General features: G+C 42.9%; 2 protein-coding genes and 1 long non-coding RNA gene across 3 annotated transcripts in view; 1 reads left to right on the forward strand and 2 right to left on the reverse strand.

Moving 5' to 3' along the window:
* Nucleotides 1–15,596, forward strand: part of LOC138912471 (uncharacterized) — a 243,488-nt gene extending 227,892 nt beyond the window's left edge. The window contains exon 3 of the mRNA XM_070213385.1: nucleotides 15,551–15,596. Coding sequence (XP_070069486.1) covers nucleotides 15,551–15,581 — 31 coding nt within the window. The 3' untranslated portion in view covers nucleotides 15,582–15,596. The remainder of the gene's footprint in view (nucleotides 1–15,550) is intronic.
* Nucleotides 1–24,479, reverse strand: part of LOC138912474 (uncharacterized) — a 199,026-nt gene that overhangs the window by 105,137 nt on the left and 69,410 nt on the right. The gene's annotated exons all lie outside the window — the stretch shown is intronic.
* On the reverse strand, nucleotides 22,646–24,334 carry LOC138912610 (uncharacterized). Its single transcript, XM_070213753.1, has 2 exons — nucleotides 23,655–24,334; nucleotides 22,646–23,593 (listed from the first exon to the last, which is right to left on the reverse strand). Exon 1 carries the CDS (start codon nucleotides 24,155–24,157, stop codon nucleotides 23,687–23,689), a length of 471 nt encoding a protein of 156 aa, XP_070069854.1. The 5' UTR covers nucleotides 24,158–24,334; the 3' UTR covers nucleotides 22,646–23,593; nucleotides 23,655–23,686.

A 24,479-nucleotide genomic window follows, 5' to 3' on the forward strand; every position in this document is an offset into this window, starting at 1 on the left:
CGAAGAAGTTTAGGAATTCTGCTTCGGTAATAGCGAAGCGCGGTGGGCAGTATATAGAGGCTAGGTTTAGGTAGCCGCTTTGGGTTCGAGGTGTACTGCTGTTGCTTGAATATAAGTCGTAGCGAATGATGGCATCTCGTAATGCCTAATGCGATTCTTTATCAGAATTCCAGTACCTCCATGAGCCTTCCCATCAGGATGATTTGTCGAATAAAATGTATAGCCAGTAAGATGAAAATAGTTTTTATTTGTTAAGTGAGTCTCTGATATGAGCATGGCGTCAATGTCATATTGATCAAGGAACTGCATAAGCTCGTATTTGTGCTGCGAAATGCCATTCGCATTCCAGAAAGATATTTTAAAAGTAATCATATAAGATTTTTGTTTGACTAAAAGATTGGTTCTCCTTATTTAGAGGGCAGTCCATAGTTAAATGTGCATCCCCGCAGACGACGCAGACTGCGCGAAGTTTGCAGTATGTTCTCGTATGATCATATTCTTGACAGTTCGTACATTGGATGGGTCCATTCCGTTTATGGGGTTCCTCAACCGTGATTCTGCGGTGCAATAGATATTGAAGCTTGTAGATTGGGTGAACTTCATTTTTATTTAAAGGCATATTTTCCGGTGTCAGTTCTATCTTGAACATTGGCTGGGGAATTTTGTTTCTGTTTATTATGTTTATAGCCGTTTTGGCATTAAAACCCTTTTCTTTAAGCCCATCTATTATTTCAATGGTTGGAACTGTTGATTCAATTCCTTTGATAACTACTTGTAGGCCTTTGCTACTTTTGAGTTGATAGGTATAGTAATTGGTTTTTCCCTCATCTAGGTATTTGGCCACTGATCGATAATCTTGTTCATCGTTTGCCTGAATTTTGGTTTCATTTATGTTACCTCTTTTTATAGAAGTGACATAGAACTTGTTAGCTCCAATTAGGTCAGTTATTTTTTTGACTAGCTCAGCACAATTTCCTTGACGAACATATATGGGTGGTGGCCTTGGTTTCTTAACAGTGGTTGTTTGAGTGGCAGCATTATCTTCGTCTGTGTCACTAAGAATCGAAAATCTATTATTGGTCAGCGTATTTTTCGGGACAGTGATAGTATTTGATTTTAATACTTTTGATGCATTGGTTTTTTTTAGAAGATTGCGGGCTTAATTTTCTTTTTATTTGCACATAGCGATCGATTCCAGTTTGTATTAACGTTCCGTTAGCATTTTTCGTAGGTTTTTGTTGGGGGAAGGGGAGCTTGCCGGTCAGAACTGACGATGCCGGGCGCTGAGTGACTGCAGTAGATGTAGTTGTTGTTGTGTTGGTTGTTGTTGTTAGTGTCGAAGTCACAGTGGTAAATACGGGCATTGTGCTGGTAGTTGTGGTAATATTGCTTGTAAGGTCGTAGGGGTCGGGGGACGGGCATTGGTCACTCCACGGCTCATTGGGTGCTGTGCCGCTTGCACATAATAATGCAGGGGAGAGCGAGCGCGCTCTCGCTGTGTTCACTTGCAATGTTGCAGTTTTCTTTGGTACTATTGACTCATCAGCTCGTATACAAAAGTAAGCTTTGTTTCTGATTGACGAAAGTCGACGTTCGTCTTGTTGTTGTTGCCGAGCTGTGCTCATTTTACTTAAGTTTCAGAGCTTACACTCTGACACGTTGGCTTTTAATTTATACTTTATAGATTATATTAGTAATTTATAACACTAATCTAAAATTTTCATGGGCAACACGAGCACTTGTACCCATGCCTACCCAGAGCGTCTTTTCGCGAATTAAATTCGGTTATTTTCACTATATTTTGTAATCATTCGGCGGAGCGATACAAAAATACGTCTGATGTCGTTGACAGTACGGCTGGTCTTGAACGTTTGATGTTAAAACTATTTTCATTTTGGGTAGAGAACATTTACCGAGTTCGATAGCTTTCTCCGCAAAGCAAGAAGCGTTTTCCAATACCAATTCGTTTATGAGTTCGTTCTCAACTGAGGAATGCTCTTGGCTTGTTTGAATTTTCCGTATATTCTCTACATAACACTCATTACCGAGGATAATCAATTTGTTTCCATCGCGACAAAGGATATCCTTACCCAAAAGTACATTTTCGGTTATTAGTTTATCTTCTACAACCAAAACTTCAACTTCGTAATCCGAATCGTCAATTACAATTTTGACGAAAAGTTTCTGTGTACAAAGGAATTTCACACCACCAAATCCGTTCAGGCTAACAGCACATCGTTGTAGAACAACTACGCTTTCGGTGAATGACTTTTGAATTAGGGTTCGTGGACTGCCTGGATCTACGAATACGATGGTTTCATTGCCGTTTACCGAAATCGATTTGGAGATTTCTGAATCAGAATCAGAGTCAATTTAATAATTTTTGGACCTGGCTTTTGGTTATCGGGGCAGCTAGCAGAATCGTGTGTTGTGCAGTGCGTGCAACGAGGCTTGAGCTGGGGCTCAGGACATTTCGAAGAATAATGTCCAACTTTCTGACAATTGTAGCATTTAACAGAGGCCATGTTTGAAATATTTGATCCGTAGAGTCAACCCAATAACGAGCAGCACCCAGCATCTTTTGTTGAGCTGCAAATATTAGCTTACGATCATCCCAACGATAAGCGTTACGAAGGGAGTTGACACGCTTTACAAAATGATGTGAGTCCAGGGATTTACCAGACGATGGATTGAATTCTGGAAGCAGCGCGACAATATCACTGACGTTTCCATAGGAGTGATTGAAATCTTCGTTGCCAGTGGGGATCCTGTTATCCAAGTGGCTAGCACGAGCATACGGATACTCGTTATACATCGGTTGATGTCGAGGAAATGTATTGTATTGATTAAAATCGTTTCCCGAATTTACAAAATTTCCAAAGTTTGAGTAAGTGACAGGGTTGTTTACGTTTGGCTGTGAGGTGGCACAGTCTGCGAATTTCTGTGACGTAGAGAAGTGCACGTTGTGAGTCTGAGTCGAGTAGATAACATTTCGCTGTGACGTAGCAAGGTTCATGTTGTGTAGTTGAGTTGGGTATATATCGTTTTGCTGTGACGTAGCAAAGTGCATGTTGTGTGGTTGAGATGGGTAAATTTCGTTTTGCTGTGACGTACCAAGGTGCATGTTGCGTGGTTGCGATGGGTAGATTTCGTTTAGCTGTGACTGAGGCGTTGCCACATGTACGTTTGGCAAATTCGTAGGTCGATTGGTTGTTGTTGCCGTTTTTCGTCATGCCTATAACTCGTTGTCTCGCTACCGTTGGCTGGCTGAACTTCGTTTACTGTTGCAGCTTTTTCGATTGGTGATGAAATTACTGAAGGGTGAAAAGATCGCTCCTGAAGCTCTCGTACCGTTTTCTCCAGCTCGACAACCTTCTTTTGAAGTGGCTAGTTTTCTGCACTTATGTACTCATCGTCGCTGTTTTGGGTGTTCAATCTTTTAAGCATGTCCTCACGATTTCCCGATGTCGAGAGTCCCGCTTCTCTGCACTTATGTTGTAGGGCTTTCTTAGTTAAATAGTTCTTCCCCGGCATTGTGTATTACTTTCGTTTAACGTTGTGTCCATTTGTATTTGCTCGATTCCACTTATTGCGCACTATCCCACTTCTGAGAATGTCACCCATATTCCAATACCTTGTCGTTGTGTAGGGAAATGTGTGAGTCGCGGTTGATATGTCAGGAATAAGGCGAATAGATAGCGCGGCTTACGGTGAATAAAGACACTAACTCGTAGTATTAATTGTATTTTAATGATAAACAACTGGAGTACAAAATATGAATGGATTATTATTTTTATGCGTTCTTTAAATTGGTGCGTTGTGATGTGTCGCGTTGTGATGTTCTCCAATCATTCGCCAACTTAATTCAGAGTTGCCACACCGTTGCTGTCTAATGGTTCTCCATCAGAACTGGATCGTGACAATGGTGTGAGTAGACCCTCTTAAATTTGAACTGCCTGAAATCTAACGTAAAGACCTTTCATAGGGGTACTCCTACATTTATAAGTTAGCCCATAGCGAATATATTTTGATGGGGTATTGTTAAAGGCAATTAAATACGTAAAAAAAACATCACAAGATGAATTTTTTAGTGAAATTTTTTTATTGTAGAAAATTTTTAAGAAAAATTAAATTGTTTTTTTAAGAAAAAAAAATATAAATAAATTATTTATGTGGTTCTAAGTTTTTCAATATTTGTTTTAATTTAACTTGATTTTTGAAAAAAAAAATTACTCAAATCAGTCAACTACATCTTATAGCTTCCATATAAACGCTTAGCACAAAAGGGAATATATCGGTTCTATTTCATATTTATACCCGTTACTCGTAGAGTAAAAGGGTATATTGTATTCGTGCCAAAGTATGTAACAGCTAGAAGGAAGCATTTCCGACCCTATAAAGCATATACATTCTTGATCAGGGTCACTAGCCGAGTCGATATAGCCATGTCCGTCTGTCTGTTCGTATGAACGCTGAGATCTCGGAAACTATAAAAGCTAGAAGATTGACATTTTGCATGCAGATTCTAGGAGTTCCTACGCAGCGCAAGTTTGTTTTAAAAGGTTGCCACGCCCCCTCTAACGCCCACAATCGCTTATATACGATTTTAAAAATTTCAATATTTCGGAAAAGTAAAAAGGCAGTTTTATTGTGTCTATCAATACTATCGGACCATCCGTTAAAAAGTAACGGCGGATCAAAGTTTTTATCCCCAATACCTTCGCACTCCCCTTAGCTGAGTTACGGGTATCTGATAGTCGGGGCACCCGACTAAACCGTTCTCTCTTGTTTTTATGTAAATTTGGATCAAATAAAAACACCTCTTAACGAGGTAAAAAACTAGTGACGACCGCACCTTCAACATACAAAAGTTCTGATATCAACATTTGTGACGAAAAATTATTACACTCGTCATTAAATAGACTTTCTAATCTTTTCTCATTCGGCCCGCCCTAGCAAACTATTCCAGCCTTTTTCCCTTTACGGGCATTTTCTATTGCAGCGTGACGAATGAGAAAAGATTAGAAAGTCTTTTGAACGGAGAGTCTGATTTTGACAAATGACCCCTCATTCGACGGGTATTTTCAAAAGGAATACAACTAAAACATTGCGAGGGGGCATTTATCCCCACCGGCCCCAACAGCTCCAAATTTCGAAATTTTCACTTTTTCACTTTCACCGCTCTCTCTCCCAAGCCAATTGATTTTCTTAAAGTCTTGGTATGCAATCCTGTTAGTTTTCGCAATACCTTTCGATAGGTGTATTATTCATTATGATCGGACCATCACAGTAGATTTTCATTTCTTCGTGTATATATAGTAGTCGCCTTCGCACACTCTCCTGGTGCGCTTCGTCACTACATGGACTGCCGTCCATAGTGATTAAGTCATTTTTTATCAATTTACGTCAATGTTTAGATTTTTTTTAAATGGTTTGTAATTTCTTAGATTTTATTCTTGTAATTTCTGTCAAGAAAATATTGCATAATTTAAAAAAAATGGGTATAAATCACGTTTTTGATTATTATATCACACATGTATTACATTCTATTTTACCCACAAGATAAATCACTATTTTTCACACTTCTAAAACATCACAATAGCTCTAAAACACGAATACAGCACATTAATAGGAATATATTTGACGCCACGAACTCAATATAAATACCTCCGGCTTCACTTTCCATTATAATAAGATTTAAATTTGATAATTGGACAGCTTGCTGCGAAAGAAAAACAAAAGTAATTGGAAACAGCTGACTAGTAGTACAGCATGAATCCCTGTAAGTGCGCGCGGAGAACCCAGGGCTGGCAACTATTCAAATTACGTAAATTTCTTGCTAACTTAAACCGCGGCTGTCTCAGAAGAGGCACAAAAAGGCAGGCTAATTTTTTTCAGAATATGTAGTTAATTACACTAGTTTACAAAATAATATTCTTGGAGAGCTCCAAAGCAATTGATGGCAAATTCTGTTAGTGTCACGAAAATACCACTAATTTTTTTTTCGATGGCACAGTTTTTTTTTTAAGATTTTTTAAAGTTCAAAATGTTAAATATCGGACTTTTTTCGAATTTCTTCCTATATCTCGGCAAATGTCCACCCAATTGGGCCAGTTTTTGTTTCATTATAAAGTCAATAGATCGGAGCTTAACTTTGCCATACAGATGAATATGATTGGATAAGTAATGGCAGCGCAGCAGCTCGACAAAGATGAAAAATGTGTTTTTTGGTCCTCTGTAGGTCGGCTGTATGTATCGTAAAAACTCGAAATAAATCCGTTGAAAAATTATAAAAAATTATAAACAAACTTAAAGTTTACATCCCACCGGACAAAACAAGCCGAGTATGGCCCAAAGTTATAAAAAATTAGATTTATGGTGGATTTTTAAAGTTCGGATTTTTCAACTTTTTTCGGTTGACAAAGTTCAAATTTTAGTTTTATTCTAGGCGGCGACATGTAAACAAAAATGAGTGGTGATGGCAGCCGGGTCAAAAAATAGCTTAATCAGATATTTAAAAGCTAGAAAATTATAAAAATGAATTTAATTTTTAAAAATTCCTTAAAAAATATAAAATTGCTTGCGTTATGACTGTAAGTATTTTTAATAAGTAATATCCATTTGAATAAATCATTCTTATAAAATAATCATACTTTCAAAAAATCCATGCTTTTTTTAATAAGTACTGCAGTGTCAAAAAACGAAAATAAGACTACGAATAAAAAAAGAGCATTATATAACCAAATTACTATTTACCTCTCCCCTTGTCCGTCCTATATTGGAATATCGTTCTTCGGTTTGAAGCCCACAATACCAAGTGTACATTGAACTGGGATCAAAACGTAAGGCTACCTTCTAACCAGAGTAGATTATTATTGCTTAATCGTAGAATAATCCTTGATACTATTTTTATGCATAATCTTATAAGAGGTGATATTGATTCTGTTGAACTTGTAAGCCGCCCAACATATAATGTTCCCGTTAGACTATCACGTAATTATTATCCTCTTAATTTGCCACGATGTACATCAAATTTTAGTATGCACGAGCCCTTTCGCGCTCTATGTAATAATTATAACAACCTTTATCATTCAATTTGCATTTCACTTCTATCCCGGTATTAAAAACAAATATTTTAGCTCATTTGCTTCACTCCTAATTGCTTCTTTTTCATTATGCGTCCCGTCTTTATTGGTTTTATGTATTCTTCCTCGTTAACTCGCATTCTTGTCCAAATTTATAAAAGGGTCCCGCGGGTAACAAGCTCGTGTTTGGTATTGCTGGGCCACTTGTTTGTACTGCACCCACTCCAGCGATGACAGATTGAAATCACCCATAACGCACATAAACTGGTGATCTTCCAAATCATGATGGATACGAGCGATGTTGTCCACATGAGCCTTGTATAGCTCGAAACTGTTACATGTCGGTATATACGATACCACCAAAAAGATTGTGTCCAAGGGTCCCGAGAGCGATACGCAAATTTGATCCAGAAGAGAATCTTCATTTGCTAGCCGTACAGATGTACACCGCAAGTTGCTCCGCACAGCAACTAGGATCCTCCACCTTTAGCCCATTGTGTTTTTATAGAATCCCGATGTTTGCGGAAAACATGATATAGCTTAGGATCGAAAAATTCATTGTTATAAAAATCCATGTTGAGCCAAGTTTCAACAAGGACAATTACATCAAAATCACAATTTGAAGTTGCCAAGAAGAGGGACTGCGATTTGGTGCGCATGCCAGCAATATTTTGGAAATTGATACTAAAAGATGTATTGTTAGGGCTTGCCTTTTCGATCTATCAATGATGTTCTCCGCTATAGGGCACACATCCGCCGAAGACCTATCCAGCAAAGTCCCACAACTTCCTTCTTAATCTTAATCCACAAGACTGCGATGAAGTTGAAGAGAACCAAGTAATAGGGAGCGATGGCCGAACTCTTAAGTCCTGGGAGAGCGCCACATTGAAGAGAAGTAACTCCAGACCAGATGATGATAGCGAGCCAGAGTCTCCTAAGACTTCCAGATGACGGTGTTGAAGAGAGTTTCCAAATATGGCCCCAAGAGAGAGCGCAGCAACTCTTAAAGCAGCTGGCGAAAACATAGACTGCTGCTAAGCACTGTGCATTGGAAGCATGGCGATAAATGATGAACGTGTGATAATAAAGAGCAATTGCCTTGAGCGAATGTCGCACAAAGCAAATGACGAAAGCTCCAAGCTGCAGTTGTTGTAGAAAGGTTGAGACCGTAGCAGAAGAAGAGAGCGCCACTTCGAGAGCAGCGTAAGTTGTCGAAAGAGTCGCAGGTGTTAGGCGAAGTTCGCACAAAGCGGACAACGAAAGCTCCAGCTGACGTTGTTGTTGTTTTATCGTTGAAGGGCGCACGTCAACAGCAGCTGGTGAAACCAACGACCGCAGATATTGTGAGAACGAAGCAGGATGAGGTGTATCGGAAAAATGTCCCGCAAAAACATCGACGCCAGTGGCGCCGATTATTGGGGGTTTTTTGAGACTTATGATTGTTTATTATAATTGGATAATTATCCAAGTCCACAATTTTATCATCAACAATTAACCTATCCCTGTGTATGAATCGGCTAACTTTGATTGAATTGGGCCAGAATGCATCACTATACACGTCCTGAAAGTGTTGCTTTGGTATGCCCAGCGTAAAATTCACGAATTGAAGTGAAGAGACGTCTACACCGTTTTTTACTAACGGCTTGCAGATTATGCGGGCTGAATCCACGCCTAGCTTGGTCGCAACAAATTCACACACCGTTTCTGATTTGACGTGATCTCTGAATCTGCCAATATGCAAAAATTTGGAAATTAAATCATTGTAGAGACTCTTTAGGCCTTAAGTTATATTATTATTGAGATTCGATCAAATTCAAATTCAAGATAATACTGATATCCTTTTGCTAAAAGAATATTTCATTTACATTTCCACAACATACTTACATAAGATATTTTGTAACCGGTTTTTTGTGAACTAAAATTCAAATCGCATTGATAATATTAAAAGAACATTAAATATTCAAACCAATTGATTCTCTTGCTCTTTATTACACGTGCCTCATATTGTTTAAACAAATTCAAATGTTTAAACAATTTGATTCAAGGCTTCCCCCGCCCACCTGCCTTCCTTATCGAGTATTACTATAAAAGAGTAGATGTCGATTTGCGTCATGTTCCCCCAGCCCAAACCATAAGACCTAAAATTTTGGAAAAAATTGGGGGTGAATCGTGTTTTTTTTTTTTTTTTTTTGTATTCCTTTATTAACAACAACAATGATTATATAAACTAACAATATTGACTATGCGTGATTAGGGGCGACTTCGCACGGTACCGCCGCAAGGCATTGCTTCGCGCGAAAAATGGCCACCTAACCCGCTGCTCCTCTCCTTTCCCTCTCCAGCGATCGCAGCGTCCGCAGAACGCTTGCTGCGAATGCTGCTGCTGCCTCCCACGTCCTTTGGTTCCCTATCATCAGGGGAACGAGGGTTTCAGGTTGGACTCTTGCCCCGGCTATCTCCTCCAGCACTTGGCGCTCGTGGTTGAACCGGTGGCACTCAAACAGGACGTGCTGAGCGTCCTCCGCAATCCCGCTACCGCACTCCGGGCACCCATCCTCCGTCTCGTGTCCGTACTGCTTTAGGTAGCTCCGGAAGCAGCCGTGCCCGCTTAGCGCCTGCGTTAGGTAGTAGTCCACCTGGCCATGCTTGCGATTTACCCACGCCTCGATGCAGGGGATGAGCCTGTGGGTCCACCGTCCATTGCTCGAGATATCCCATGCTTTCTGCCAGTTGCTGACGCTCTGCATTCTGGAGCGGGCCCTGGCCTCGGCTTTGGCCCTCGGATCATCCTGGATGAGACTCAGGGTGGTGCGGATATCCTTGGATTCCCGTACCAGTTCTCCCAGCGGGACTTGGCCAGCGATGACTAGAACCGCATCGTCAGAGATGGTTCTAAAGGCGCACGATATTCTGATAGCACACAGACGATATGTCGAGTTGACCTCTCGCATGTAGCTATCCTTAGCCGTGGCCTCCGCCCACACCGGTGCCGCGTACAGCAATTGCGACCTGACCACGCTCGCGAGGAGTATCCTCTTGTCCTGTTTCGGCCCTCTCGTGTTCAGCAGGATCCTGCAGAGCGATCTTGTCGTCTCCCTCGCTTTCTTGTTCGCATACTCGAGGTGCTCGCGGAACGACAGGCGTGTGTCTAGCATTACTCCCAGATACTTCAGGGCACGCTGCGACTGAATTGTGGTCCCACCGACCAGGATCTCCGCCGTCTCCACCACTCTCCTGCTCGTGATCAGGACAGCCTCCGTTTTCTGTGCTGCCAGTTCCAAGCCCGCCACAGAGAGCCACGCCTCCACCGCTTTGATCGCCCTGTTGGCAGTCGCGACTACAGTTGGCACATGCTTGGAAACCACTACCAGCACCACGTCATCGGCGAAGCCGACTATGCTGGTGTTGCTTGGCATTGGGAGCTTCAGGACACCGTCGTACATAGTGTTCCACAGCAAAGGCCCGAGCACCGAACCCTGAGGAACTCCGGCAGTGACCTCGTAGATCCTTGGTCCGGATGAGGTGTCGACGGACAGCTGCCTTTTGCTGAGGTAGCTGTGGACTACGTTCAGCAAGTACCCGGGTATATTGAAGGACCTCAGTGACTCCAGCGTCCTTCCCCAATCCGCCGTGTTAAACGCATTCCGGATGTCGAGGGTCACTAAAAGGCAATACTCCTTCGTCCCTCCCTTCCATCTTGCGCCTGCGATGGCTTCAGCGGCAATCTTGGTTACTTTACCGATCGCATCCAGGGTTGATCTTCCCTTTCGGAACCCATATTGGTTGGGAGAAAGTCCTCCTACGCTCTCAAGGGCGGCGTTCAGCCTTGCTGCTATGACCCTCTCGAAGACCTTCCCGATGGTGTCCAACAGACAGATGGGCCTGTACGACGAGGGTTCTCCCGCTGGCTTGCCCGGCTTCGAGAGTAGCAGAAGTTTTTGGCGCTTCCACCGGTCGGGAAAGGTCCCTTCCACTAGGCACTTGTTGAACAAATCTGCTACCGCCTTCGTCTGAAGAGAGAGCAGGGCCTTGACTGCTACATTCGGGACTGAATCCGGTCCAGGTGCCTTTTTATTGGGTAGGACCCTAGCAGTCGCCAGGAGTTCAGCCTCCGTGACAGGACATATGGAGTCACTGATTCCACTAGTGCAGCGGGGAATGGAGTGCCTACGTCCCGCTGGAAAAAGCGCTTGTACGATGGCTTCTAGGGCCGACGGGTCTGATGGCGATCTATTGCCAGCACTCATACGCTTCACAACCATCTTGTACGCTCTTCCCCAAGGGTCGTTCTCGAGTTCGTCGCATAGCTTCCAGTAGCATTCCCTCTTGCTGTCCCTGATCGATAGCTTAAGTGCCTTCTTCGCAGCCTTGTACGTTTTGTTGAGGGTTTCCAGGTTCGGTGTGCCCCTGGCACGCTGGACCAACCTTCTTGCCCGATGGCAGGTCCTCCGCAGACTCGCGATTTCCTCCGTCCACCAGTACACAGGCGAATGATCCTTGCGGAATGTCCTTCGCTGGTCCATGCTTTGATCGCAGGCTTCTTCTAGACGAGCTGCCAGCTTGTTTGCTGCATCGTCAGCCGTGTCCCCATCGGAGACCGACAAGCCTTCCAGCGCTCTGGCAAAGGCTTGTGTCCTGAACGTGTCCTGTCGGTAGGCCTTCCTGAGTACAGCCGGCGGCAGTCTGCTGCTCGCTGTGACGCCAATGGTCAGAAGTATGGCTTCGTGATCACTGGCTGAGTACACATCTCCTATCCTCCAGGATGTTCGGCTGGCTAAGGAGCTGCTCACGAACGTGAGATCAATTATGGATCCACCACTGGCTCTGCTAAAGGTTTGCTGGGAGCCCTCGTTGAGCAGGACAACATCAAGCGAGGCCACGGTGTCTGTGACAGCGCGTCCTCTGGCGTTTGTAGATGGGCAACCCCACTCCTCGGCCCAGGCATTAAAGTCCCCCCCAACCACCACTTTGGTTTTCTCTCGGAGGTCGCTGCAGAGGTCGTCCATAATCCGTTCGAAATCCTTCGCGGATACGCTTGGGGCTAGGTAGCAGCTGTACACCCAGAAGTCTCCAATTTTTGCTCGGACGAACCCATTGCCCGCCCTGATGTTGGTCATCTCGAGCCCGTCTCCGCCGCAAAGCCATAGGGCTGCCGTGCCATTTAAATCAGCGGCCCATCGTCGATCGTTTCCGACCTTGTAGGGTTCGCTCAAAATTGCCACCTCCACGCCCAGCTCTCGAACGGTCTGCACGAGCAGATCCTGAGCCGCCCTGCAGTGATTCATGTTTAGCTGAATCAGTTGCATGAAGTCGATGTTGTGCTACCACCACTGCAACCGGAGGGGCATTTTTTGTTGCCTGTCTGGTGCGTCGTGTCCTTTATGCCCGCTGTGGCGCAGGTGAGGCACCGCGGTTCCTTGGAGCAGCCTGCGGCCATGTGGCCCGGCTCACCGCACTTGAAGCAGTTCCCGCTCCTGTCGATAGGGCTCTTGCATCTGATCGCAATGTGGCCTAGCTCCAGACACTTGAAGCACCGCGGTGGACCGCCCAACTCCCGAATCCGGCATAAGGACCAGCCGATCCTGATCTGCCTGTGGCTCGTGACCATTTTTCCTTGAGGAACTGGCAGGCTGAACACGGCCGTCTGTGTACCAGAAAAGCTGGGGCGGATACTGCGAATCTTCACCTTTCTCGCATCTATTCCGTACTGCTTAGCGATTGCAGCTGAAAGCTCCGTCTCCCTCACCAGCGCGTCGAGACCTCTGACCTCGAAGACCGTCACCTTGGAGTCCTCAGTTATAGCGCGGACCTCGGCGTTGCTGCCAAGGACTTGCGCTATGTTCTCCTTCATTTTGTCTGCGCTCTTCTCGCTTGATTTGGCCACTTCTAGGAGGAGTTTGCCATTTGCCGTGCGCCGGACCTTGTTCACACAGCTGCCCAAGTCTGAGAGCTGGTTGTCATCCCTTCTGGTGACCATCGCCAAAATTTCACTGTATGTTTTCCCTTCCGCTTGGACAATGACGGCTTCCGGGCGCTCACGCTTGCCTTTTTTAGTCTTGCCTCCCGCTCTCCTGGTCACGGTGCTCCATCCGTTCCCTGGCCCCGTGCCGACGCTAGAAGCTGGTCTGCGTTGTTGTGCGCTGGCCGTCTGCTGGACCTGTGGCACTCTGAATCGTGTGTTAGAAGAGGTGTGCACTAAGAAAGGATTTTTTAAAATTCGACTCCTAAGGACTCCCAGGACTCTCGAAAAATGCAAAATTGGTTGATTAACCATTCTCACAGTTTTCTACCAAACAAGTAGATATTTTTCTTTTTAAGCTTTGTTTGTGGAAATCTTTGAAAGCCCAGAAGATGAGCCCCAACCTACTTCCGGTTGGGGCACTTAATTAATTTTTCCGCACCGATTATGCGATCGGATCCATATTTGGTTTAAAGTGTGGAGCTATGCCATACAATCAGTTAGGCATTTTTATACCCGTTACTCGTAGAGTAAAAGGGTATATTGTATTTGTGCAAAAGTATGTAACAGCTAAAAGGAAGCATTTCCGACCCTATAAAGTATAGGTATAGTATAAGTATATATACTAGCCGAGTCCATATAGCCATGTCCGTCTGTCCGTCTGTCTGTCTGTCTGTCCGTATGAACGCTGAGATCTCGGAAACTATAAAAGCTAGTAGATTGACATTTTGGATGCAGATTCTAGGAGTTCCTACGCAGCGCAAGTTTGTTTCAAAAGGTTGCCACGCCCCCTCTAACGCCCACAATCGCTTATATACGATTTTAAAAATTTCAATATTTCGGAAAAGTAAAAATGCAGTTTTATTGTGTTTATCAATACCAATTGAAATGTAGAAGAAATTTTTTAAATCGGACCATCCGTTAAAAAGTTACGGTGGATCAAAGTTTTTATCCCCATCTCGCACTTGCTTTAGATGAGTAACGGTTATCTGATAGTTCTGGCACCCGACTATAGCGTGCTATCTTGTTTTTGTTCACTTGTTCATTTCATAAGAGAGCCATATTTGATCTTTTTAGTTCACTTGCTAGTTGCTCTCTTGCTGTTTTTGGCACAAAAAGTATTTTTTTTTTTTACTTTTAGGATGCATTTTGCCAGTGAAAAAGTTAAGGACAGAACAAGTGAACAAGTAAGCAAATGAACAAGTGAGCAAGTGAGCAAGTGAGCAAGTGAGCAATTGATCAAGTGAGCAAGTGAGCAAGTGAACACGTGAGCAGACTGAGTGAGTTGACTCATTGGGAAAAAAAGAACAAGTGAACATGTTCACCCAAATGAGAAGTTTTTGCCCAACACTAGTAGCCGTCCACCGGCACACCAGACGCTTCCACTTCCTCCGTAAGCTCAGCTGGGTTGCCGGCAGGGCTTTCCGTGGAATAAGAGTCCCCTTTGTACATTTTTATATGGACTGCGCTGAAGCCGTAGTTGAGCACTCCCCGAGCATCCTCTATGGGAGCGACCGACTCCACGATCCCTTGGTTTACATCCTCCACCTTAACGACTTTCCAGTCTTTTGTGGGGAGATGTGGGTTGCATTCTTGCAGCATGTATAGGAAGTCATCCGGTGATTTGGGAGCCAAATTTTAGATCGGGGTCTACTGGGGACGTCACACCAATCTAGTACGACTATGTTCGCCCCTTCGTATACCGTTCCGAACTTTGCCGTCGCCTGTTTGTATAGGTCAGCTGATCGCAGATTTTCGCAGGCCATCACTTTTAGGCTGCCCTGGTACCAGCCCCCTATTGTAGGGGTATGATATATGTCCCTATTAATGAAATACCACACAGTAGAATATATTTTTACACCAAATAGTTTATAGTTTTATTATAGTTTTATTTCACAAGTTTTATCTGGTCAGGATCACTGCTGGCATTCAACTGAACTCGCTCTCAGCTTACGACACGCCCCAACCCCCGACTCTCTGACAGAGTGAGTGTGGTGAGATCGCAAGACAGAGAGCAAGCTCTACAACAACAACAATGTACTCTAAGAATATTCAAGAATGTTCTAGAAGGAATACAGTAACTTACTGCTACAATTCGGCCGTCTTGACATTTCAAGATCCCCTAATTTTGGTTTAATTTACAATTGTTTTCGTCTAATATTATCTTACATACTATCAGTCCTTACACTTACAATTCTTTGGATTTATTTACATCTATTTTCGTTTACCAATCCAATGCTTAATATCACAGGTCGACAAAATCAAGACTTTTTCTTGGCCCAAGAATACTATTATGTTTAAATCTACTATTATGTTTAAAAGAATGGCAGCCCTTTTCATTCCGACAAGATCACCCTGTGGATTAATCGTGACGTGTCGTGGTGAATGTTCACTACCTTATTGATATCCCATCTCTACTTTTTCTGTACTCTTAAGCTCGTGCATAATGCGAACCAATTAAATATGTATTAAACCTAATAATAAAGGACATATCATTTGGTTTCAGAAGTGAGTCAACATGGCAGACGGAAACCTAGATCTGAACAGCCTAATTGCTTCCATAAGTGCTGCAATAACCCAAGCAGCCACAAATGCTGGCCAGGCAAGCAGCTCTTCAATGTCGCCGCCGTTTTTAATGGAAAACTACAAGGCGGGCGAGGACGCATCGGTACGAGAATACTTCACACGATTCGAATGGGCATTACAACTGAGCAAAATCCCAATTGCTGAATATGAAAACTACATCCGAGTCCATATGGGTCCAGAGCTTAATTCAGCGTTGCGAATTTTGATAAGTCCACGAAATCCGGAAGATCTTCAGTTTACCAAAATTAAAGAGGTGCTAATTAACCACTTCGATGGAAAGCGAAACACGTTCGCTGAGAGCTTTAAATTTAGGCAGATTCGTCAGGAAGCAGGGGAATCAATTGCGACATATGCGCTGCGTCTGCGACAAGCAGCAACATATTGTGAGTTCGGATCTTTTCTAGATAGAATGCTAACGGAGCAAATGCTCTTTGGAATGGAGTCTCGCAGTATATGTGACGAGATTATTTCTAAACAACCGAGAACTTTTACAGATGCTTACGAAATTGCTTATTCCAGAGAACTTACGCATCGATCCACGGGGATAGTAAATGCATCAGAATCGGTATTCCACGAGACAACAATCAAGCCAGAAACCTACGTTCAAATTGGGGTATTCACCAGTAAGAAAGAAACAAGGAAATACATCGGGATACACGCAGATGAATTCTTGCTACGGCTGTGGGGGCCAACATCTTCGAAAGAATTGCAAATTCAAAAATGAGAAATGTTTTTCATGTGGCAAACTGGGACACATAAGAAAGATGTGCAAATCTACTACAAACCAAATCACTGACTCCGAAGCAGAGGAAAATGAGCAGGTCCAAGTATTGCGCCAATGTAATAAACTGAGCACGTCAGGGAAACACAGTAAGAAAATGATTCAGATGCAGATCAATGGGAAGGAAATAGTAATGGAACAAGATACAGGGGCTCCATGTAGCATCATAAATCATGTCGAATTTCGGAAGAATTTACCTACAACACCCCTAACAAATACGAACCGAAGATTTGCGAGCTACACAGGTCACATCGTCAACTGTATAGGTCGTGCAGTGGTCAGAGTGAAATATAAGAACACCACCCAGAAACTAAATCTGTATGTAGTGGAGGGAAACTTTGACACATTATGTGGACGAGAATGGATTTCACAATTCGTGCGAGAAATAAACTTTTCAAGCCTATTTTCGCACGATCAGACACCGCAGTCGTCCGCTCAGGGAAGCTCAAATGCGAGTAGAGCGTTGGTCAACGCAATAGAAATACGAGCGACAGACTTGAGCACAGCTGAGATTTTGCGCCTTCAACAATTACTTCAACAATTCACAGATGTTTTCAGTGCAACAGCGGGCATGTTTAAGGGACCACCTGCAAAAGTTCACCTCAAAGCGGATGCCAAGCCGATATTCGCACGACCAAGAGAGGTACCCTTTGCACTGAAGGATGCTTACGCCAAGGAGATCGAATCAAAAATTGCGGCAAGATTTTACAAACGTGTCGAGTTTTCAGAGTGGGCATCAACTACACATGTAGTAACAAAGAAGAATGGAGGCATTCGCATTACAGGCAATTACAAACCTACAGTAAACCCGCAAATGATTATCGATAAACAATCCATCCCGAGAGCAGAAGATATCTTTAACAAAATGAAAGGAGCCACAGTATTCGCTCACTTAGATGTAACGGATGCCTATTCACACTTGCCTATCGACGAGGAATTTGGTCACGTGTTGACATTAAACACTCCTACGCATGGACTAATTCGCCCAACACGTGCAGTCTATGGCGCTGCAAATATACCTGCAATTTGGCAGCGCACAATGGAATCTGTGCTTCAAGGCATTCCGAACATTTTAAATTTTTTCGATGATATCTTGATCTACGCTAATAATGTGGAGGAGCTTCTAAAAACCTTAGACAAAACATTACGTACACTGAAGACCCTGGGGTTCAAGCTGAATAAGAACAAGTGTGTATTCGCCGCCCGATCGATCGAGTTTCTAGGTCATAAGATCAATGATCAGGGCATTCAAAAATCGAACAAACACGTTGAAGCCGTCCTTTATGAACCAATGCCGAAATCAATTAAGGACGTACAACTATTTCTGGGAAAAGCAGCGTACTACACCAACTTCATTCCAAACCTGGCCAGTTTAGAAAGACCGCTTAGGAATCTCCTTAAGGAAGGCAAGTTTTATTGGACTGCAAATCACAATTCGGCGTACAATAGCATTAAGGACTTGCTAGTATCACCACAAGTCTTAATGCCATATGACCCCTCGCTCCCACTGCTACTAGCAACAGACGCCAGCCCAACTGGTCTGGGTGCTGTTTTGTCACACCGCCTGATGGATGGAAAAGAGAGACCAATAGCCTATGCAAGTCGAACGATGACTGGAACAGAACAGCGATATCCCCAGATTGATTAAGAGGCGCTCGCTATCGTATGGGCGGTGAACAGATTCTTTAAGTATCTGTACGCAAGGCATTGGACCCTTATAACAGACAATAAGCCGCTTTCCCAGATACTTCACCCAGTGAAATCGTTACCAACGTTATGCATCTCGCGTATGGCAAACTACGCCGACTTTTTGTCTAACTTTGACTTTGAGGTGATAGCAAAAAGATCCAAGGAAAATTGCAATGCCGACTACCTATCCCGTTTGCCTATCATGGAAAAACAGAACTGCGACGAAGAATCCGATGCATTTGACAACTTTGTAATTCGCCAAATTAGACAGCTACCATTAACATCTACTCGAATAGCACTGGAGACAAGGAAAGATGACCAGTTGGGAAAATAATACAAGCGATTGAAGGGGGCCAATGCCTCAAGCGAGCAGGATATAAAGCTCCAGAACATCACTACCAAGTCTCATCTGGCTGCCTAATTTACGAGCACAGAGTGGTAATTCCGACCAAACTGAGGAAGTTGGTACTAGAAGAACTTCATGGTGCTCACTTGGGTATCGTCAAAATGAAGAGCATTGCTCGTTCGTTTACACATTGGCCAGGGATTGATAACAACAATTGTGGCTCTGGGCTACGAAAGGTTTTCTTACTATTAAGCTGCAAAAAGTACCTAAAAATCGAAAATTTGGAACTTTGACCACGGATTTCTCAAAACTTCGACGTGATGGAAAGTTTCCAAGTATGAGGTAGTTCTCTACAGCTAAAATCCTTTCAGGTTTGGTAGCTTTTATTCTTGGGCTTTTTTTTTGTCGACCAGTGTATTTTGACTACTCCAGACTCCTTGATAAGGGCAACGCGACAATTGAAAACCTTCCACATCTTATATTACATACCTATCATTTCTCAAAACTTTATCTATCACAAAAATACCTTTGTGTTTGGGTATTAGCTTTCTTGCGACTCCTACTGCATTATTTTTCTAACTTTTGCCTCAATTCATCAATAACTTTTCCTTTCTGTTCCATCCCAAACAACATTTTACTCGGCATTTGTGCAATGCTTCTTTGCTTTGTATTGTTCAATGAAAATTCAACGTCCTCAACAACTGTATCCCAATGCAGTCCTTTTTCCGGATCTGCTAATTTAGCTATCATTGGCCCTACTATACGATTAATTCTTTCCACCTGCCCATTGGCCTTCTTTACTGTGGTGTAGGTTGATCTGCTAAAATTGGTATGTTCTTCGTAAAAATATATAGATTAGTGCGTTAAAATTTTTCCTTTGCCCGTTTTTGCCCCTTTCCGAAAAAAAAATTACATGTTGCAGCTGAAAATGAGTTTCGCCGCTTAACATTGCTGGAGATTTGGGAGAGCAATGGACGCGACGCCTCTGCCTTAAAGAAGTGGATTTTAGAAAAATTAAATGTGAATGAAGTCAGCATGTCACAGGTTAACGAAATCGAGGAAAAGTTAACACGTTCATATCACACATCAAGAAATAATTGCCTAAATGCAACCGAATGTTGTCTAGATTTAAGGCTAGATTTACGGGAAGGCCAAAACTAAGTTATGAACAGGCTGGAATACGTTTAAAACAAAAGTTAGCAAACGATCTTTATCAGAAATAGATTCAACAGATCACTTCTTACATGCGTCTTTTGTTTTAGCGAAGAGGGCTAGAGACGATAATTTGCTTAATGCATTAAAAGGTGTCAGAGAACAACAGACGGGCAACGCGAATGGAACTTTGAAATCTCTTGTGATTATTTAACTTACCCCTGATGAAGCATTGGCATTTTTGTTGGAAAAAGGACTTACAAAATGTGGATTTGGACTCTGGCGATGATTCTGATCAAAACCTAAATATAATACTTGATGATGAAGAAAAAGAGACATATCTATGGATAAAATATTACAAAATAACCTTAAAATTCATTTGTTTTTTTATTGGATGTGGGAGAAGGGGTAAGGGCGTGGCGTAAAAAAAGAAAAAAATCCGAAATTCTACATTAACATTTTACATTGTTATGCCAAATTTGAAACATCTAGCTTTAAAATTAGACTTTATGCGTAAATTTCTGACTATTTGCCCATTGTGCATTGTAAGGAGTCGTAAAACTCCCCACAAATCTCGAGGCAGGAGAGCCCCTAGCAACAGCGAAGGCAGCGAGAATGCGGCAGAATCCAAGGGGCATCCAGGTCCACCGGTAAATACTGGACCTTGGACCCAGCAAAAGCGGAGAGACTGCGAAATAACGGTACCGCGCTGGACCTTGCACCCTCGCCGCCAGAGGGCAATGAGGTCGAACGGTGAATCCGTGGACTTCGGAACAGCACAAAGAGGATGCACCGTGAACTAACGGGACATCTTGGACCTTGGAACCGATGCGTGCCGTGTGCAAAGGGAAGTATCGGGACTCACTCGGACATTGGACCCTAGCGAGCCGTGTGCAGAAAGGGAAATAACGGAACCCCGCCGCAGCCTATAAAAGGACGGCGAAGGCGTAGCTCAAGGCAGTTAGTTGGAGTTCGCGCCGCAGTTCATGCAGCCAGGAGATACGGGAAGTGTCGGTCGGAAGACGCGACGCTGGCAGCCGGAGTACAGGACAGACAACCAAGATACGCGAGCGGAAGTACAAGTGCAACAAGTGAACCAGATATCAAGAATACAAGTGCGAGGATTCAATCGAGTGCGTGGCCGTGAGAGTACCGTGGAAACCGAGTGCTCAACGCCCAGATCAAGATACCAGAGTCAAGACGCTAGGCCAAGGCTACTACCTGCAAAAGAAAGAAGATTTTTGGGAAAGTTTTAGCCCGATAGCTTTAAAACTGAGAGACGGACGGACAGATGGACAGATGGACAGACGGATAGATGGACAGATGGACAGACGGACATGGCTAGATCGACTCAGCATCACTAGACGATGCTGATCAAGAATATATATACTTTATAGGGTCGGAAACGTCTCCTCACTGCGTTGCAAACTTCTGACTGAAATCATAATACCCCCTGCAAGGGTATAAAATGAGATAATGACATGATTAACGTGAGAGGAATACTAGATATTTCACTTCTGTCGTACGTAGGCTGGACACACTTTTTTTTTTTTAAATCCTTTAAAAAATGTTATACTGTCATAAATCTATTTTTAAAATACTTTTTGACAACCCATCTCTTTGGCAACTGGGCTTCGGCTGACTGATTGTGGTCAAAATAAAAAAAAGAGCAAAAACCAAAATTTTACAATGGTCTCAATATTATGTACAAAAAAAGCTTATATTCCCCTGCAGATAAAATAAATACCTGTATATTAATGCTAACTCAATCGGTGCAGTTCCAGAGATTCCATATATATTATGGCCTATTAAAAATGTTGGTTTTAAGTTGTCAAAAATCAAAACGCCTACTTCCTACAAAGTTACAATGAACTTTATTATACATATTTGATTATTCCTAAGATATAGTGATCCGATCCGGCGCGCTCCGACATATGCACTACCTGCAATAGAAAGAAGACTTTTGGGAAAGTTTAATCGCGATAGCTTTAGAACTGAGAGACTAGTTCGCATAGAAACGGATAGACGGACATGGCTAGATGAACTTGGCCATTGATGCTGATCAAGAATATATATACTTTATGTGGTCAAAAACGTCACCTTCATTGCGTTGCAAACTTCTAACTGAAATACCCTCTGCCAGGGTATAAAAAACGGTTTGTTGGTATAATAAATCCAATAAAATATCATCATAAAAACGCTTTAACCGAAATTAAAGCACACAAAGGACAGCAGATTCTATAATTACAAAAAATAGTTTTATTCAAGATTTAATTTTTAAAATAAGTTTTCAGCAGAGAAAGCAACTTTAACGTCAAATTCCACAGACATGGGCAATGGTTGTCAATGGAGATTATTTCTTCGAATTGCCTTGATGTATTGAGATAAAATGATCTTAAGGTTAAAAAACGTTTTTTACACTTTAAAAACAAGAGAGAACGCTATAGTCGGGTTTGTGTCCCGACTATCTAATACCCGCCACTCGGCTAAGCGGAGTGCGAGGGAGATGGATATATACCATTTGTTTGATTGCGTATAACTTTTTAATGAATGGTCCGATTTGAAAAATGTCTTCTACATTTCGATAGGTATAAATATGCACAACAAAGTTACATTTATACTTCTCCGAAATCTTTAAAGGTGTGGGCGCCAGACACATTTTAAAATCGTTAGTGGGCGATTGTGGGCGTTAGAGGGGGCGTGGCAGTCGGCTGAAATAAACTTGCGCTGCGTAGAAGGCCGAAAAATATGTGTGGGAAATCTCAACCTTCTAGCTTTTGTAGTTTCCGAGATCTCAGCGTTCATACAGACAGACAGACGGACAGACGGAGAGACGGACAGTCGGACAGACGGACATGGCTAGATCGACTCGGCTAGTGATCCTGATCAAGAATATATATAGTTTATAGGGTCGGAAACGATTCCTTTTTCCTGTTACATACTTTTGCACGAATCTAATATACCCTTTTACTCTACGAGTAACGGGTATAAAAATTGGCACCATAAAACATAAGCTTGTCTTCGATGAGGAAGAGGGCGATTTTATTTTGTAACTGGTGTTATCGGTCCTTATTACATTGGCTTGAGGAAATTGTTGAAGTAGTTCCATTACTTTATTTCAATATTTAAGTAACCTTGAATTTCTTTAAGTACTTTAAGTTCATTTTTAATAGGCGTCAATTTAAGTTATTAAAAATAGACCTTGAGCATAATAATTAAAATTAAATTAAATTAAAATTACAATCTGAAACGAAAAGTTTTTTCAAAGCCTACCTTCTTAACATTAAGAAAATCCATCGATTTGTATGGCAGCTATATGAAGGGACGGTGGTAAAATTATAATAATAATATATGTGCATAATATCAGTGAGTAATTGAGTTGTGCAAACTTTCAGCTTAAACATGTAAGAATTGTACTCATTGGAAATATAAATAGGGTTTTTCTAAATTCGCATAACAAATTATATATCTTGGAAATGATGAAAAGGATCAAAAATGTTTCTTCGGGTAAATTAAGTTGGTTATGAGATGGACAATCTTGGACATTTTTTTTATAGGATGAAGAAGACAGTAAAAACCGCGATAAAAAATTTCAAATTGAAAAGCTGGTAGCTAAGTAGCGGAGCTTGCTTGCTGTCGCTTTGTGTGGATGATTGGAGTTGATGAATTGCCGGCTCCGCTCGGAGAAGCTGCTGCCTGCGGTGATGGGTGAAGAGGGGATGCTGATGCGGATGCTGATGATGTGCGGATGCCGAGTAGATGCGGATGCCTACGATGATGGTGGATGCCGATGATGATGTTGGATGAAGCGGCGGATGCCGATGATGATTAAAAGTTGGGGTACAAAAGAAAGTCAAACAATATGCGGAGCAATGTTCTTTTCGTAGCAACGTTTTATTCAGAAGAGCCCGGAAACTCTTGTCAAGGTCGAGTCCCCAGTTTTGGTCTTTACTTATTTAGGAATGGTGAGATAGAAACACTTGGTTTAAAAAACACTGTAGAATTATAGGCAATTTACATGATTATAGGCTATTTACATGATTATAGGCTATTTACATTGAAGTGTGTACCATGATTTATTGCAAGGGTTAGCGTGCGCTAACATGCCGCCCCCCCTGCCGGATGGCGGTTTTGAGCTTGGTTAGGCTTTTGATGGCTTCCTGCAGCTGGCGAAGCGTCTGAGATGGTGAGATACTGCGTCTCGGAGGGCGGCGTTCGGAAGTGTTCCTTGTTTTGGAACGACTCGCTCGGACGGTTCGGTTGATGCTTGGTGGAGAGCTGTCCTTTCGTGGGCTGCGCGGTTGACGTCCTTCCTTCTTTGATGCTTCTGGAGCTTCCGTGGTGGTGTAGCCGTGGTGCAGCAAAGTGTGATGCAGGTCGCCACACTTGTGACACACCTCTTTGGAATCGCATTGATGCACGCGATGTGTGGTGGCCAGGCAATTTGAGCAGTAGCCCATTCTTCGTGCGGCGCGACGGCGTTCCAGGATGCTCAGCTTGATGAATTTAGCGCATACGCGCAAAGGATGACCTTTGTGGCACATGCGGCACTTGTACATCTTTTTTGTAATAGGGCGATGATTCGATGTTTGCGAGATGGACCATGAAAAGCTGGTAGCTAAGTAGCGGAGCTTGCTTGCTGTCGCTTTGTGTGGATGATTGGAGTTGATGAATTGCCGGCTCCGCTCGGAGAAGCTGCTGCCTGCGGTGATGGGTGAAGAGGGGATGCTGATGCTTAGAATTATGCGGCGCACATCTCTTGGCACGGCTAGTGCAACATACATTCAAGACAACGCAACTTCCCGAGCTAAAAACCTTCTTGTGGTCGGATTCCACCATAGTCCTAGCATGGCTGGAAAAACCACCAGGTACATGGAAAAC

This window comes from Drosophila takahashii, chromosome 2R (genome assembly GCF_030179915.1).
Source record: "Drosophila takahashii strain IR98-3 E-12201 chromosome 2R, DtakHiC1v2, whole genome shotgun sequence".
NCBI lineage: Eukaryota > Metazoa > Arthropoda > Insecta > Diptera > Drosophilidae > Drosophila > Drosophila takahashii.